The sequence below is a fragment of the Passer montanus genome, unplaced genomic scaffold (assembly GCF_014805655.1).
Source record: "Passer montanus isolate IOZ18808 unplaced genomic scaffold, ASM1480565v1 scaffold29, whole genome shotgun sequence".
Lineage (NCBI taxonomy): Eukaryota > Metazoa > Chordata > Aves > Passeriformes > Passeridae > Passer > Passer montanus.
Window position 1 is genome coordinate 9,446,737 of NW_024367596.1, and position 15,001 is coordinate 9,461,737.

At 56.3% G+C, this 15,001-nt stretch overlaps 2 protein-coding genes across 8 annotated transcripts in view; one reads left to right on the top strand and one right to left on the bottom strand.

The window, feature by feature from the left end:
* The window catches only part of RUBCN (rubicon autophagy regulator), a 29,434-nt gene extending 19,303 nt beyond the window's left edge, over nt 1-10,131 (top strand). For 4 of the 6 annotated variants that reach the window (XM_039713840.1, XM_039713835.1, XM_039713836.1 and 1 more), the window contains 10 exons: nt 562-636; nt 3,254-3,314; nt 3,845-3,977; nt 4,301-4,446; nt 4,755-4,819; nt 5,357-5,595; nt 6,013-6,074; nt 6,251-6,404; nt 6,776-6,869; nt 7,608-10,131. In XM_039713840.1, coding sequence (XP_039569774.1) covers nt 562-636; nt 3,254-3,314; nt 3,845-3,977; nt 4,301-4,446; nt 4,755-4,819; nt 5,357-5,595; nt 6,013-6,074; nt 6,251-6,404; nt 6,776-6,869; nt 7,608-7,771 — 1,193 coding nt within the window. In that variant the 3' untranslated portion in view covers nt 7,772-10,131. The remainder of the gene's footprint in view (nt 1-561; nt 637-3,253; nt 3,315-3,844; nt 3,978-4,300; nt 4,447-4,754; nt 4,820-5,356; nt 5,596-6,012; nt 6,075-6,250; nt 6,405-6,775; nt 6,870-7,607) is intronic. The other 2 variants (XM_039713837.1, XM_039713838.1) reach the window with 1 other exon arrangement.
* A 371-nt stretch (nt 10,132-10,502) lies between these two features.
* On the bottom strand, nt 10,503-14,724 carry LOC120504393 (deoxyribodipyrimidine photo-lyase-like). Of its 2 annotated transcripts, none has more exons than XM_039713842.1 (10): nt 14,580-14,724; nt 13,617-13,879; nt 13,296-13,441; nt 12,973-13,155; nt 12,654-12,812; nt 12,139-12,337; nt 11,897-12,049; nt 11,522-11,643; nt 11,263-11,422; nt 10,503-11,086 (listed from the first exon to the last, which is right to left on the bottom strand). In XM_039713842.1, the coding sequence occupies exons 2-10, from the start codon at nt 13,846-13,848 to the stop codon at nt 10,935-10,937; spliced, it is 1,506 nt and encodes a 501-aa protein (XP_039569776.1). In that variant the 5' UTR covers nt 13,849-13,879; nt 14,580-14,724; the 3' UTR covers nt 10,503-10,934. The 2 variants fall into 2 exon arrangements, with proteins under 2 accessions (XP_039569776.1, XP_039569777.1); XM_039713843.1 differs by lacking the exon at nt 14,580-14,724 and adding an exon at nt 14,352-14,423.
* Between the last annotated feature and the right edge of the window lie 277 nt (nt 14,725-15,001).

Below are 15,001 nucleotides of genomic sequence, written 5' to 3' on the forward strand. Positions count from 1 at the left end.
TGTGCCTCTGGCTGGTAGGTGGTTTCCATTTCATTGCCTGTTACACATAGCTGTGGTCACAGCTAGAGAGGTGGGAGAGCTACCATCCTCTCTTCTCCTCCCCAGGCAGAAGGAGCCATAGCTCTGACCCCTTACCTCTTGGATGATGGGTACTGGTCACATCCCAGCTTGCAGTACCTGTACTCTCTGCTCCTGGCAGCTTGGGTGGCTGAGCTTATCACCCACAGGAGGCCAGCCCAAGTCCCTGGCCTTCAGAGCCTTGTTCATCCTCTGAAGAGGATGACTTACTTCACAGCAGTACCTCCATCTCTCTTACTTTAAAAAGAAGATGGAGTTGTCCGGTCTTCAGCTTTAAATTTCTTGTCTCCTGACTATTGACAGCAACCTCTCCTTTCAGTCCATGAGGGTGAGGTTTTGAGCTCCTTTTTGTAGCTCATGGAGGAGTGTGTGAATTCAGTTCTGGGCTCTCCTCGTGTGAGTGCTGCTCTTGTTTTATGCCCTTTCTCTCTGGCCTGGCTGAAGCACTGAAGCCAACTGTTTTGTCATCACCATGTCATACAGATGGTAACGATGGATCTAACCTGATTCAAATGTCCAAGAACGGCCTCTCAGTGTCAATGGCTTCCTTGTTCTCAGGTACCCTGCAGTGCTCCCTGGGCACGCGCGCGTGTGTGCAAGGTGTGTGTGTGTGTGCACGGGCACACTTCTTCAAATCTGCCTGGTTTCAGAACTGGGAGAATTGGTTCCAGTTCTGAAGATGTCAGCAAGAAGAGCTGTGGCAGGATGATGTGGCAGGATTGAGTAGAGTGGACGCAGAGGAGTTCTGCTGTGGGCTCCATCCCCCAGGGCATATCAAAATGCCTGCTGTGTGAAGACTGTCTTGCCTGGGGTAGGACTTCACAGGACAGTGAAGCTCTGTAGATGCTGAAGGCTGAGCCTGGGCTGAATGAGAGCAGAGTCCTCTTCAATGTGGGACCAGGTCTCCATCCCGAGTGCCTTGGAGAGCATTGTCCTGCTTGACTTGGCAGAGCTGGCATGCCATAGCTTTGATCTGAAGCACAGCCTTCCTGTTCTGCTCAGACTTGACTTGGAGTGGAATCCTTCTAGAAAGAAGTTCTGGAGGGAGAAGTGGTGAGATCAGACAGGGCACAGGCAGTTTGTTCAAGTTGGAGGTCTTGGTCACTGGGATCACATGCAGCTTAGTGTTTTTATTGTTTACAGTAGTACTAGGTCTGGTCTGCTGGCCGTGTTTAAATAACCTTCATGTGCTCCCTGTTTGCTTTAGCAAGGGAACAGTCAGCTGGGCTGCTGCTGATCTCTCCTGTCAGGTGCTCAGCACCAGCACGTTGCTCCTCTGGGTTTGCTGGTGCTCAGATCTTTCCTGTCAGCCCTGTTGTGTTCACAGACCAGGCTGTGATCCTGGCTGAAGCTGGCACATGGGGTGTGGGGTGATGTCCCTAGATTTGGGGGCTGTTCACAAACTTCCTGGGTACTATCCCACTTGATAGCATTGGCAGCAGAGGTGTTTTGGGTAGCTGATGAGGATTTGGGGAGTGTTTGTGGTTAATGTTTTGAAGTGAGTGGTGTCAGGTTCCCAGTGTTAGCTCCTGTGGAAGCCTGGGGTCAGATCTGGCTCCCTCTGCCATCTCTGAGACCATGTCAATGCCTGAGTGTGCTGGCTCTGCCTCCCCATAGCACCTGGCCCACTCTGTGCTGTGTGTGCCCCCATTTGCTCGTGTTCATCATAGTCCAGGACCATGCAGGACCTTCCTGCACAGAGCAGAGGGCACCAGAGCATGGTGGGTGTGTCTGGCTGGTGCTCTATGAGGTCGTGAGGCTGTTTGCCTGAATTTCCTGTTTTCTGCAGCTAGAATTCAGTTTGCATGACATGGATATGTGGATTCCTTAAAGGATGCTTTCCTTTGCCTGTTTTAGCAATGGATGTCAAACAATGAAGGTCAAATGTCCAAGCTGAATTCCAGTAGTGTGAGTCTGTAAATTAGCAGGACTTGCTCCCTCTGTTGCTAGGGCAGTCCTGCTCTCTGTTCAAAAGCCTGGGACAGGGGAACACTCTTTGCTCAGCCTGTGATTCCCTTGGTCTCAGTGTGCAGTTGGGGCCTGGCTGGGATCCTGTGGGCTCTCTGCAGATTTGTGTTATTCAACCTGCTTGGGGTACAGGAGCAGGGACCCTAAGCTGTGCCTCCCCCTGCCAGGCACTGGGGCAGGGGAAGCTACAGACTTTTTTTTGGGGGTGGTGTGGTCACTGCAGACCATTCCTAGAGCTCCCCAGAGGTACAAGACAGCACACCTACTGGGATGAAGGTTATGGCTTTGGCCACTCTTGGTCTGTCCTGACCTGTAGTACTTTCCCCTTGCATACCTTCTTCCCTTTTCTGGGAGCCTTACCTGCCATGAAGCAGGTTTCTGCCTGCTTTTGTCTGCATTGTATGACTGGAATTGTCCTGACATAGGGGTTTTCTACTGTTGAGATGGATTCCCTGTTAGGTTTGACCTGCTGGAGTGAAGGAATGATGAGTGGTGAAGGTACCACTGGGTACTGCCTGGTACCTGAGCTGTGGGGCAGCCCAGGGCACTTTGGGAGTTGATTGAGGGCTGTAGGGAGCAGGACTGCAGTGTCCTGCACCTTATCTTGGATCCTTCCCTCCTCAGGAGATGAGTCTGTGACCTCTGCAGAGGGCTGGCCTCATGGCTGCTGGCCCTGTCTCTGCAGGGGTGCTGATGTGTGTGGGCAGTGCTGGGCACAGGCTGCCAGCCCTGTGCAGTCACTGACAAACTGTGGCATGGCCCATGTCTGATCTTACAGGTTACACTCAAGTAGAGAGAAGGGCTCTGCATCCCATTGCTAATCCCTTCCAGCATCTATACTGTGTGTAGAGAGCTACTAAACCTTCTTGCTAACCCTGCAGTCCTGCTCTCCAGGCTCCTGTGTGTGTTCTATTTCAGGCCATGTTACTGCTAGGACTTGGTGTGTGATCTGTACCAGCAGCCACTTGTCTCCCCCAAACATCAGGCTGGCTGTTCACAGCACCCCACCCTGCCTTTCCCTGGTAGTTCTGAGAGCTGACTGATTAGCCTGCACCCCTCCTTGCTGCTCAGTGCCACTGGTAGAAGTTGATGCTGTAGTTCACGTGCTTTTGAACAGCTTGATGAGTTTTACCTTGAAGCTTTGGTTTGAAATGAGTGCATCCCCAGCCCTGTCCCATCTGTTCCACCTTGTCTGTTTGTGATTCAGATGCAGATATCAAGAGGAACCCAGACTCCAGCAGGAAGTCCTTTCTCTCCTCGGACTCCATGTATGTCTTCAACCTCATGGTGACACATCTTGGTACCATGTTCACTTTCCTGCCCAGCTCTGCTCTTCCATGTGCATCAATTTCTGTTTTACACTGGAGTAGATATCCCTCCCGTCCTCCTCCTTCCCTCCCTCCCTGGGGACCCCTTTGCTTTGTGTGGTGAAATCCAAAGCTGTGTCCATGGCTGGCAGCTGCTTGGGTAGGTTCATACTGGGAGAGCAGTTGTTTCTGACCTACACAGGCACTGGCTGTCACTTTGCAGCTTCGCCTGTGAACAGGCCTAGGTTTTGCCAAGTGAGTTAAGTTTTGCATGCTCTTCTGAACAGTTGTTGTGCCATTAGCCAGCTTTGCTTGGGGACATCTACAAAGACAGAAATCAATCATGTGTATTCATTTTAAGCCTGTGTAGCAGTGCAGAATTAAGGTACCAGAGTTGAAGGGAGGATCTGTGACTTGAACTGGGACTGGCATGGGGCTGCAAGGAGGACACAGCTGTGACATCCAGTACTAACAATTCCTCTGCTGTCTAGATCCCACTCCTTCCTCAATTCAAACTCAGCGGAGGCAGTGGCCATGGGCTTGCTGAAGCAGTTTGAGGGCATGCAGCTCCCAGCTGCCTCTGAATTGGAGTGGCTGGTCCCTGAGCATGACGCCCCACAGAAGGTAAGGCTGTGAGTTCCTGTCACTGGTTGCATTTGATCTTCCCTGAACCCCTGGCTTCAGGGCACTGCTGAGGGGGCTTTGCTTGTCCCGGTGCTCCCTTTGTGGAGCTTGGGAAGGGGTTTATCTGGGCTTTGGAGATGGATGCAGCCCCCTACAGCAGTGTCCAGATCCCTGGGGGACAGTCCTTCAGCCCCTAATTCAGCTGGAGGGGTGACTTGGTGCCTGGCAGTTTTCCGGAGGGCTGCAGTTGCAGGTTTCTGGCAGTCCAGCCAGGTGCACTGCCTACAAGATAGGGATCTGACCCTCTTGCCTGCCTCTCCCAGCTGCTGCCCATCCCTGACTCTCTGCCTATCTCTCCTGATGATGGAGAGCACGCCGACATCTACAAGCTGAGGATTCGTGTGCGTGGAAACCTGGAGTGGGCCCCGCCGCGACCACAGATCATCTTCAATGTTCACCTAGCCCCAGCGTAAGGACCCGTGTGGCTGGGGGCTCCCAGGGGACCTGCCCTTTCCATCCCTTTTCCACCCACACCAAGGTTGCTTATCCTCTGGTTGCTGGGGTTTCCCTGCTCTGTGCCTGGTAAATCCATGGTGGTCACCAGTGTGAGGTGGAGGCAGTGCCTCGGGTTAGTGCCTTTGGTGTGACCCAGTTCATAGTGGGGCTTTTTCCCTTGGGTTGGCCATATAAACCTCCCAGGCCTGTGCTGGTACCCATCTTCTGGTGCCAGGTAGCACCAGGGCTGAGTCATGCATGTTGTCTTTTGTCTCTGGGCAGGAGAAAGGTGGCTGTGGCCAAGCAGAATTACCGGTGTGCAGGCTGTGGCATCCGGACTGATCCTGGTGAGTGCTGGGAGCCTGACCTGAGCTGTAGAGTGCTGGGGAAGGACCTGCAAACAAGTGGGAAGATGCTGAGTGAGTGGGTGGTGGTAGAGCTCAGCATAAGGTCCTTGGAGCAGTGCTACACTGCCTTTGCCAGCTCTGCCTGCACATTGGTGTGCACCATCCACAGAGGAGCCTTCTCTTCTAGGAGGTCACAGAGCTGGTGGAGGCAAAGAGCAGCCAGCTCATCCTTTTGAGGGCATTTCAGATATTGACTCTTGTAAGGCAAAGTCTTATGTTGGGTCCTCAAGCTCCCAGCAAGTTCTGCAGCTGCAGAGCTCTTCCCTGAATATGTAGGTAGATGTGGTTGCACGAGACTGGACTATTGGCCCCAAAGGCTTTGCAGTCAGAGGGTGCTTGCAGACCCCAGCACTGAGCACTCTGGGCTGGCTGAGATGCCAGCAAGGCAGAGTTCCTTGCTTGTGGGGAATGCTGAGTTGGGAGTGCAGCAGAGGCCGTGCCTGGCCTGACCCTGCCTGTCTGCCTGGGTTTGGCCAGATTACATCAAGAGGCTGAGGTACTGCGAGTACCTGGGCAAGTATTTCTGCCAGTGCTGCCACGAGAACGCCCAGACCGTCATCCCCAGCCGCATCCTGCGCAAGTGGGACTTCAGCAAGTACTACGTGAGCAACTTCTCCAAAGACCTGCTGAGCAAGATCTGGAGTGACCCTCTCTTCAACGTGCAAGCTATCAATCCTGCCCTGTACCAGAAAGTGAAGGCTCTCAACCAAGTGAGGGTAAGACCCTTTCCATACCTTCCTGAGTGGAGTTTGAGTGAGGTGGGATGGCAGTCATCTGTAAACTGTCTTTCAGGGAAGCTGGGGAAAAGCAGATCTTTCTGTTTTGGAGGCTTAAAACCTCATCACTGTATTTCTGTTCACCTTTTCTGATTTCTTCAGTGGCATAGGAATGTCAAATTCATAGGAAAATCAAATAGGAATTTCTGGCTGGTATCCATCTGGGCTTCAGTTTATCTCCTGGAGCACATGACAATGGTTGTGCTTGCCTTGCCCTGTGTGATGTAAACACTTTGGAAACAGGGGAGCAGCAGCTGAGGAGCAGTAGTTATTTCAGCAGCACAGGGAATGGGGCAGACCTGCTTGGCTGAGGACCATGCTCTGTTTACTGATTCTTTGTGCCCCCTTCCTCTCCAGCTGCTGCGGATCCAGCTTTTCCACATGAAGAACATGTTCAAGACGTGCCGGCTAGCTAAAGAGTGAGTCCTGCTGTCCTGCTGCTGTCCCCAGGCAATTTGCACTGGGAATCTGTGCAGCTTGTGCATTGAGCTCTGGGGAGAGGGGGGGCTGGAGGGGAAGAGAAAGCATGAGGAGTGAAGGGAGGGGTCTTACTGGAGTTACTTTGCTCTGAGCTCTGGTTTCTCTGTCCTTGCAGCCTCCTGGACTCCTTTGACACAGTGCCTGGCCACTTGACAGAGGATTTGCACCTCTACTCACTGAATGACTTTAGTGCCATCAAGAAAGGGGACCTGATGCCTCGCCTGACAGAGCTCCTGAAGGCAGGCAGCCTGCACATTGACAAGTGCATGGTAAGGCCTCCTCTCCTGCCTCCTGCATGGCTCTGGACCCTTTGGAGCAGGCTTTGCTGCAAAGATAACTGATGAGGAGGCTTTGGTGTGCAGAACAGCCACCAGATTAACCGATTCAACGCTAAATCTTCCTGCCTGCTTCACAGAGCTCCTCCTACTCAGCACAAATGGGATATTTGTTACCCTATTTTGGCTCTCCCCTGCCCCTGACAGGTGGATTCAGCCTTCCTGTGCTCCATGGTGGGGAAGGGCTGTCCCACCAGGTTAGAGCAGGACACTGTGGCCTGCTGTCCTGCTCTACTCTACCTTCTGTCCTACTTGCCAGGAAGATGAGCATTTAGCTGCTTTTTCCTCATCTTTTCTTCTTCCAGCTGTGCCAAGCCAAAGGTTTCATCTGTGAGTTCTGCCAGAATGAGGATGACATCATCTTCCCCTTTGAGCTCAACAAGTGCAGGACGTGTGAAGGTGAGATACTGGGGAAAAACAGAGAGGGGACAAACCCTGGGGCCACCAAGGTCCGCTTCCACTTTGAGTGGCATTTGTGCTAGCAAGAGGTACAGAGCTGCAGCCAGACAGACCAGAGTGCCCCTATGCATGGCCTGTGTCTGCTATGTTACAACAGCAGCAGATCATCGTTGTCACAGTGTTTGCTGGCGTGGTAAAGCAAACCTGACCACGCTCTGTGCTGCCTGCCCTGGCAGCTGTGGGCTGTCACTGCAGTGAGTGGGTGTGTGGGGGGCCTGGTTCCCTCCTGCTGCACTCACAGGACAGGCTGCAGCCCGCACACAGCTCCCCTGCTCTGCTTGGATGGCTGGAGCTGAGCTTGCAGAGCAGAGAGAGCCTGAAGGCTTTATCTCTGTGCCCTTCCTGCCTGCTAAGAAATCCCTAGGCCCCTTCAGGGGACATCCTTGATAATGCCCAGTATTAATGGCCCTATGTCTTGGGACCAGCCTCTGAACTGGCATCAAATGGCTCCTGACAACATGCAAGCCTTGGTTTGGCAGGTGCAGTGCCAGAGAAAATGTGGGGCAAAGTCACTGTTTCCTTGGTGTATCAGGAAAGCTTGGGGAGGGACCTTGTGCAGAGCAGAAATCCTCCCTCCTGTGCTTCCAAAGCTTCATGAGCTAGTGCAGGGAGCCGGGGTGTGGAATGTCAGGCAGTCTGTCAGCCTGTAGCAGCACTCAGCCTTGCTCTCCCCCACAGAGTGCAAAGCCTGCTACCACAAATCCTGCTTCAAATGCAGCCGCTGTCCGCGGTGCGAGCGCCTGGAAGCCCGCAGAGCGCTGCTGGCCAGGCAGAGCAGGGAGCCCTGCAGCTCGGACCACGACGAGGAGCTGGAGCCGCCGGAGGCAGTGGCAGCCACATGAGAGTGTTGCAGCCAAGGAGCAGATCATGGGTTTGTTTATTTATGTGCATGGCCTTCATCACCAGAGACTGAGCCACACGGACTGGGGATGAGGAGTGTTGGGAGGCCTGGAGCACTGTCTTGAAGGGATTTCTTTTCCCACATCCAGGACTGCTGGGCTGGGAAAGGAGCATATTCCACCGTGTGGATCTGCTCCAGGTACCACTGCCACTCCCTGATGCCTGTGCTTGGGGAGAGGCAGCTGCTCCTGCCTGTCCTGCAGGCAGAACAGGGACCTTTTCTGAGCAGTTGTTCATGCTGGACCCAGCAGGGCTGTGCTGTCCATCCCTGTGCCCTGCTCTGAGTTGAGCAGGGTCCCCTGAAGGGTCAGCACTTGCTGCTCATCAGCTGTATACTAGGAAGCTCTGGTTACATCTGCTCCTTGGAGGAGGGAATCAGGTCTCAGTCCTGTGATCCTCCATTCTGCTGCTGGGGGTTGTGTGCATGGAGGGAGGGTGGGGTCTGGGGTTGGTTGTATATTTAACAGCTCCCTTTCTCAAATGTGCTGTGGGACACTTCTGGAGAGCAGTTGCTCTGACTCCAGAATCAGAGCAGAGGATGTGGCAATGATGAAAATGCCAGATTTCCCTGTGCTGCAGAGGGACATTGCCCCTGGAGCAGCTGCACAAGTGGATGTGCTGGTGGACTTTGGGCAGGCAGATCCCCATGGCTCCATAGAAATCTGCCTCCATGGGATGTGGTGAGGCTTCTGACTGTACTTCCTCCTCATGCTGCCAATCTATCCTACCAGGGAGATATGTCCTCCTTTAAGGATGACATGGGACCTTACTCTGGTGGCACCAGAACCTGCCTTGTGTGGAGTTGCCTCTGCCTGACACCTGTCAGGATGCAGGTGAAGGCTCGTCCCTCCAGCTGCATCCCCAAGCCTCTGTTTAGTTGATTTGTTGTTTCGGTTTTTTTTTTTTAATCTGCTGGACTTGGTTTTATTTTTTTAATGTGGTTGTTTGTATTTTTAACTGTGTGTTCCCCTCAAGGAGGTGCTGCTTGAAATGCCTTCTTAGGGGGCATGTGATCTACTTGGGACTCACCAGTATAAAATCTCCAGGATTATCCTGCTCCTGGTTCCTCACCCCTGGATGGAGCTCATCCCCTCTCCCAGCAGGATCTCCTGCTTCCCTGGTGGGAGGAAGGGTCCCTGAGCCAGGCAAAGCTTTGAAGCTTCCCAGCTGTGCTGTGGTGGGATGGTCAGGCAGCCTGCTTGCAACAGGGATACCCAGGGGAGAGGGCTTTGGCACTGGGGTGCTGCCAAGGACTGGTTCCTCACTGATGCACTTGTGTCACCTGCCACAAGTGACAGCTCTGCGGGGTCAGGGTCAGACCCAGTGGGACAAGGTGAGCTCTGTGCCCAGCTGAGGAGGTGCCTCTGCATCGTGGGGCATGTCCAGCACCACCTCAGCACAGGTGCATGTGGGCTGCTAGGAAGGATGGTGTGGCCTGTGTACGTGCAAGGAGGGTGCTGAGGGACCAGAGAGCAGTGCACTGGCAGGAGGCCTCAAGGGCAGTGGCTCTTTCAGCACATGCCCTGATTCGAGGCTGGGATGTGACCCCTCCTGGGCTCTCCCTGTGGGGGTGGCAGGGTTGGGGAGAGGGGAAGAGGCTGGGTCCAGGACATGTGGCTGCAAACCTTGCTGTGAGGGCTGGGCTGCTGCATCTCTCCCCTGCAGCATCCTGACCAAGTCCTGAAAGCAGGGTTCAGCTCCCCACTTGCTCCCCTGGGGTTTTTGCTGCCTTGTGTCTTGCTTCTGCTTTTTTTCCCCAGAAGAGCAGCTGCTCTTCTGCTCACTCTGTCTCTGCAAGCCCTGGGGCTGCCAGATGCTGGTCTGCCTTGGTCTTGCCTGTCCTCAAGCCAAGCCCTCCTGCTGTTGCTTGGATCTTGGACCCCCTTCCTGGAGTTGCCTCAGCAGCACACCTCCATCCACCCTATTTTGTTTGAAGCACTTTAATGGCATGGGACAGCAGCTGAGAGGCTGCCCAGATCCCTTTCTAGAAGCACTGAGTACTTTTTGAGAAGAGGGAAGGAATTCTGGCTTAGTTATGGTTTCCACCCTCCACCATGGACTGTGTGTGGAAGCAGCAGGACTCCCAAACCTGGCACAGGTCTCCAGGGCAAGACTGTGCCCAGCACTGACCCTGCTGCCCAGCACTGACCACTACAGCTAACACTGGAACTGGCCACGACAGGGAGCTCTGGGAGGGAGAGCTGGGGCTGCCCTGGCTGTCAACTGGAGCCCTCACAATGGGATTGTTATTGCACAGCACAGCAATTAAAATGCCGTCCTTAATAAACAACATTCATAAGGAGTCTGGTTGTGTTGTGACATTGTTTCAGGTGGGGTGATGGTGTGTATTCCACCTCGAGGTGATGGGGCAGGCAGGGAGCAATGGAAGGGACAGCTCATGCAGCTGGTGATGCAGTCACTGGGAGGGGGTTTTTGTCACTGCCCCTTGACTAATTAGTCTGGTTTGTGGCCTTCCCCTGCAAACTGCCCACTGGACTCAGGGCACAAGGTACAAGGGCTCTGTAATGTCAGTCCCCTTCCAGAGCCTGCCTTTGCTGCTGGCACAGGGGCCTGGCCTTGGCTGCCCTGTCCTTGCTTGCATTTCCATTCCACACCACCAAACTCTGTTCACAGCAGTGTTGTGCTTCTCCCCATAAACACCATCAACACAGGTGATAGAAACTGTAAACTTTAAAACAACTGTGGAAAGATGACAGCCCAGCACTGGCTCCACAAAGAGCCTCTTCCTGGAGGCTTTTCCCTAGAAACACCCTGTTCAGCCCAAATCTCAGCTGTGGTTACCAGCAACAATGCTGACCTGGGCTACTCCTGAGGTTGTAGAAAGGTTTCTGGCAGGCACAGGCATGCCGAGGATGGGCTCTCACAGCTGCCAGCAAACTTGTGGCAGCAGAAGGGCTCCAGCAGCTGCCCCAGCGTGGCAACTCGAGCAGTGGGAGATGGCAAAGATGAGCAGAACCCTGGAGCTTGCTGCTGGAAGGAGCCCTCAGTAACAAAGAGCCCTTCAACATCCCAGGGTGATATCTGCCCTGGGTGATCCCTGCAAGCTGGCAGCCTGGCAAAGGCACATCTGCCCAGGCCAGAGGGTCACTGGGAGGGTGTGGGGGCGTAGCGCCGCTCGAACTGCTCCACGTCGAACTTGCGCTTGCAGCCGGCGTAGTTCATGTAGCGAATCTTGCCAAAGACGGGCCGCTCCGCCCAGCCCTGGTCGTGGATGCCACAGATGGACCACAGGCAGCCTGCCGGGCACAGGGACACCAGCCTCAGCTCTGCCCCTCGCTCGGAGGCACCCACAGAGCAAGTGGGGTGGGAGTGCCAAGCAGAATGGGCTGGAGTTGCCTGCAGAGAGCCCCCCCTGCAGCCTTGGCCATCAGAGCTAAGGCCTCCCACCCCGTGCCCCCATCCTGCAGCTTGCCTACGTATCCATTGGGGTCCCTCCCGTCCAGCTCGTAGCGGTCGTTGAGGTAGATGGCAAACTGCAGGGCCTCCTCAGGGGAGCGCGTCCACTCCAGGATCTTCTTGGCCCAGTACATCCGCAGGAAGCCGTGCATCTTGCCCTCCTGGACCATCTGCAGCTGCAGGGAGGGGACAGCCATACGGGTCAGTACAAGGCAGGTCACCTCTGCGCCTCAGAAAAAAGCTCAGCATTTTGTGGGGAAGATGTAGGGCAGTACCTGGGCAGCGTTCCAGAGCGGGTCATGTGTGGTCCCCTGCTCCAGCTCCTGCAGGCTGTACAGATAAGGCCTCTTGTCCTTGGCATGGAGATTCAGGGTGGTTTGTGCCCAGTCATAGGCACCTGTGAGCAAGAGATGAGGAGCAACACTGAGCAACCTGTTCTGCAGGGTCCTGAGAACCAGGCTACTGAGGGCACTGTGCCCTGGAGGCACCAGTCTTGAAGAGGGCACTCGTCAGCTTCTGTCCTACCTCCAAAAGAGACAAAATGTTGGGACATTAGTGCCCCCAGAGCCCTTCTCTTAGCAGAACTGAGACTGCCAGGTTGGAGTGACCAGCTGGGTAGCCAGCACGGCCCACGTGCCCCAGGATTTTACCCTGCACACTGTCGTAGTTCTCGTTGTAGTAGCAGAAGTTTTCAGCCAGCTCCCGCCGCACCACAGCCTCCTCCACGAATGCATCCACCGACTCCTTGAAATTGCGCCGGTGCTTCTGCACCTCCAGGATGGCTCTTTGGGTGGAAACCTGGCCTGGGGACATGGGGAAGCACCAAGTCAGGCTGCTGGTCCAAGCCACAATGCTCAGTCCTGCCGCAGAGTGGGAAGCCTGGGACACTCACCGAAGTGAAGCCACGGGGACAGGTTGCTGAGAGCCGCCTTGTTGGGATCATTCCTGTGGCTGCTGAAGGATTTCAGCCGCTCTGCAATGAAGGATTTCAGCACAGCCATCCCTGCAGCTGTGCCAGGGGTTGCCCACTCCACCTCCTTCACAGTGTGGTCCACCTGCAAGCTGGAATAACAGGCCTCCCAAGCAATGGGCTGGGTGGCAACCAAGCAGTGAGTGCATCTGCAGAAACTTTTCAGCAAGGGCTGCCCTGAATGTTATGACCTCAACCAGCAAAGTCCCTAATCCTCCTCCTCTTGCATGCCCCTCTTCTTGGCACAGATTTGGGAATTGAATGAATGAGGTGAGAACCTCCCTTTCCCCAGGGCATCCTCATCTCCACATCATCTGTGTGTGACCTCAGGCAGGTCACTGTCCTCATTCCCTGCCAACCCCTCCCAGGATCACAAAGGACTTATGAAACACTCTGAGACCAGCCCAGGAATGGGTCTGAGTGTCTCCTGCAGGTACCTCTGCTGGGCAGGAGGGCGGATGTGGGTGACGAACAACAGGGGGAAACTCGGTGAGGAACTCGGGGAGCTGAGCGTGGATCTTGCCCCGGATGGTCCTGGCGCTGTACTCCTGCTTGGGGGAGGCGACCCAGCAGGGCACGATGTTGTGGGCATCAACCTGGGAGCAAAGCCATGGAGAAGGGTGTGAGAAACAAACAATCCTGACAACGTGACACGCGTGTTCTCTGCTCAAGTCACTCCGGTGCGCAAGACATGGGACACAAGTTTGTCCCACATCTCACCAGCCAGTTTTCCATTCCCAGAGTGCTGGCACCCACCTGTGCAAATGGCACATCCTCTGGCAACCGTTCTCTGACGTCCTCCACCCACTGCCGGGGGAGGCGGAGGGGACTGAAGTCTGTCACCAGCCCACCCACGCCATGCTCCGTCACAAACGTGGGCAGCACATCCTTGGCATAGCCCAGCAGCAAGTGGAAGGAGATGTTCAGCTCTGCACACTCCTGCAGTGACAGGGAAATGGCTATGGGACAGTTCATGGCTCTGCAACCCCACCCAGCCACCATCTGCTGAAGGGATGGATCTGCCTCCTCCCTTCCCCATTCGCCCTGTCCCACCCAGCACGGACATCCCCTGGCTGTACCTCTGCTACCTCCTGCAGGCCCCTCAGCATGAACCTGTAGTGGCGGATGGTGGCCTCCAGAAATTTGGGCACCAAGCAGAAGCAGACATGCAGAGGCAGCTCCTGTTTGAGGGCCAGGCGCTGGGCGTAGAGGAAAGCCCAGTTATCTGGGGGAAAGTCCACAGGGCAGCGTCAGGAGGGTGCTTCACTGACAGGATGGGGTTTCACAGGAAGTCTCCCCCCAGACCCCCCTGTAGAGAGTGGGGCCAGCACCAAAGTTATCGAAGGAGGGGACCAGCGCTTTTACCACCCAGGGAGCCCCTTCCACCAGCCGGTTCGCACCTTGCACTCGCTGATCCCGGCACATCCAGTAAAGGATGCACCGGGCATCATCCTTCAGGTCCGAGCCCTGCGAGACAAGGCGAACCCGCTTCTTGTTGTACTTGAACTCTCGGACGGACGGGGCCGCCCTCCGACGGGCTTCCTCCACCGCCTGCTCTCCCTCCGTCCTCCTCCGCGACCCGCGCGGCTCCTCCGCGGCCTCGGCCCCGCGCTTCGCTCGTCCCCGCCGCATCCTCAGCGCGGCCCGGAGCAGCGTGGCGGCGCTGCCGGAGGACAACAGGCCGCACTGAGCTCCTGCGCTTCCCTGCGAGCCCCAGGCCGCCCGCACAGCCCGGGGGATGCGCGTCCCCCGCCCAGCCCGGCCCTCGGGAACCGGGGAACAACGGTGCTACGGCCCCCGGCCCCATCCGCTCCGGGGGTCGGGGTCCCGATCCCGGTCGGGGTCCCGATCCCGATCCCGATCCCGATCCCGATCCCGATCCCGATCCCGATCCCGATCCCGATCCCGATCCCGATCCCGATCCCGATCCCTACCTGGCAGGCGCTCCCATTCCCGATCCCAGGCCCAATCCCGATCCCGATCCCGATCCCGATCCCGGATGCGCGTCCCCCGCCCAGCCCGGCCCTCGGGAACCGGGGAACAACGGTGCTACGGCCCCCGGCCCCATCCGCTCCGGGGGTCCCGATCCCGATCCCGATCCCGATCCCGATCCCGATCCCGATCCCGATCCCTACCTGGCAGGCGCGGCCCGGCTGTTACACAAGCCGTGGGCGGTGCCAAGGGCGTGCCCGGGGCGGGGCCGTGCCCGGGGCGGGGCTGTGGCCGGGCCCGCCCCGCCCTGCCGCAGGTGCTGCTCGCATGGCCCCGGCGCGCCCGAGGCGCAGCACCTGCCCCGGGAGGGGTCAGTGCCCGCGGGTGCCTCCCCTCCCTCCGCCCGGGAACAAGGAAGCAGCTCCAAGTACCTTCAGCCATCGCCCCGCAGCGTAGTTCCTCACTGGCGCCTTCCCCAGGCCCTGTGTCCTCAGGTCGCTCAGCTTGCAAGGCGTTGGGGTCTGGTTCTGGCCATGCCTCGGGGCACGGGAGGGCTGCCCCTGCTGCTGCTGAGCCTTGCTGTGCTGGATCTCTCGCTGGGTAAGGGCTGAGCGGTGTGTGGAGCTATCCATGGGGCGGGGGGTGAGTGAGGAGCGTCGTTCTCCAGGGTGGTGGGTGGCCCTGGGGTGGCTTCACTCACAGAGGTAAAGCCCTTTGGGTGTTCTTTGCTCTCCAACATCCCTGTCCTAGTGAGCAAACAAGGCAGTGCTTTATGGAACACAAGCAACAAGCTCTATTTCTTTTGCCTCTGATGTGTCTCCATCGGGTAAGAGAAGACCTTAGGGTCAGCTAG

Coding starts and splice junctions, on each gene's coding strand:
- LOC120504393 (XM_039713842.1), bottom strand. CDS start 13,848: ATGCGGCGGGGACGAGCGAAGCGCGGGGCCGAGGCCGCGGAGGAGCCG. Junction 13,442..13,616: donor CCGGGATCAGCGAGTGCAAG/GTGCGAACCGGC, acceptor ACTTTCCCCCAG/ATAACTGGGCTTTCCTCTAC. Junction 12,050..12,138: donor GTCCCCGTGGCTTCACTTCG/GTGAGTGTCCCA, acceptor CCATGTCCCCAG/GCCAGGTTTCCACCCAAAGA.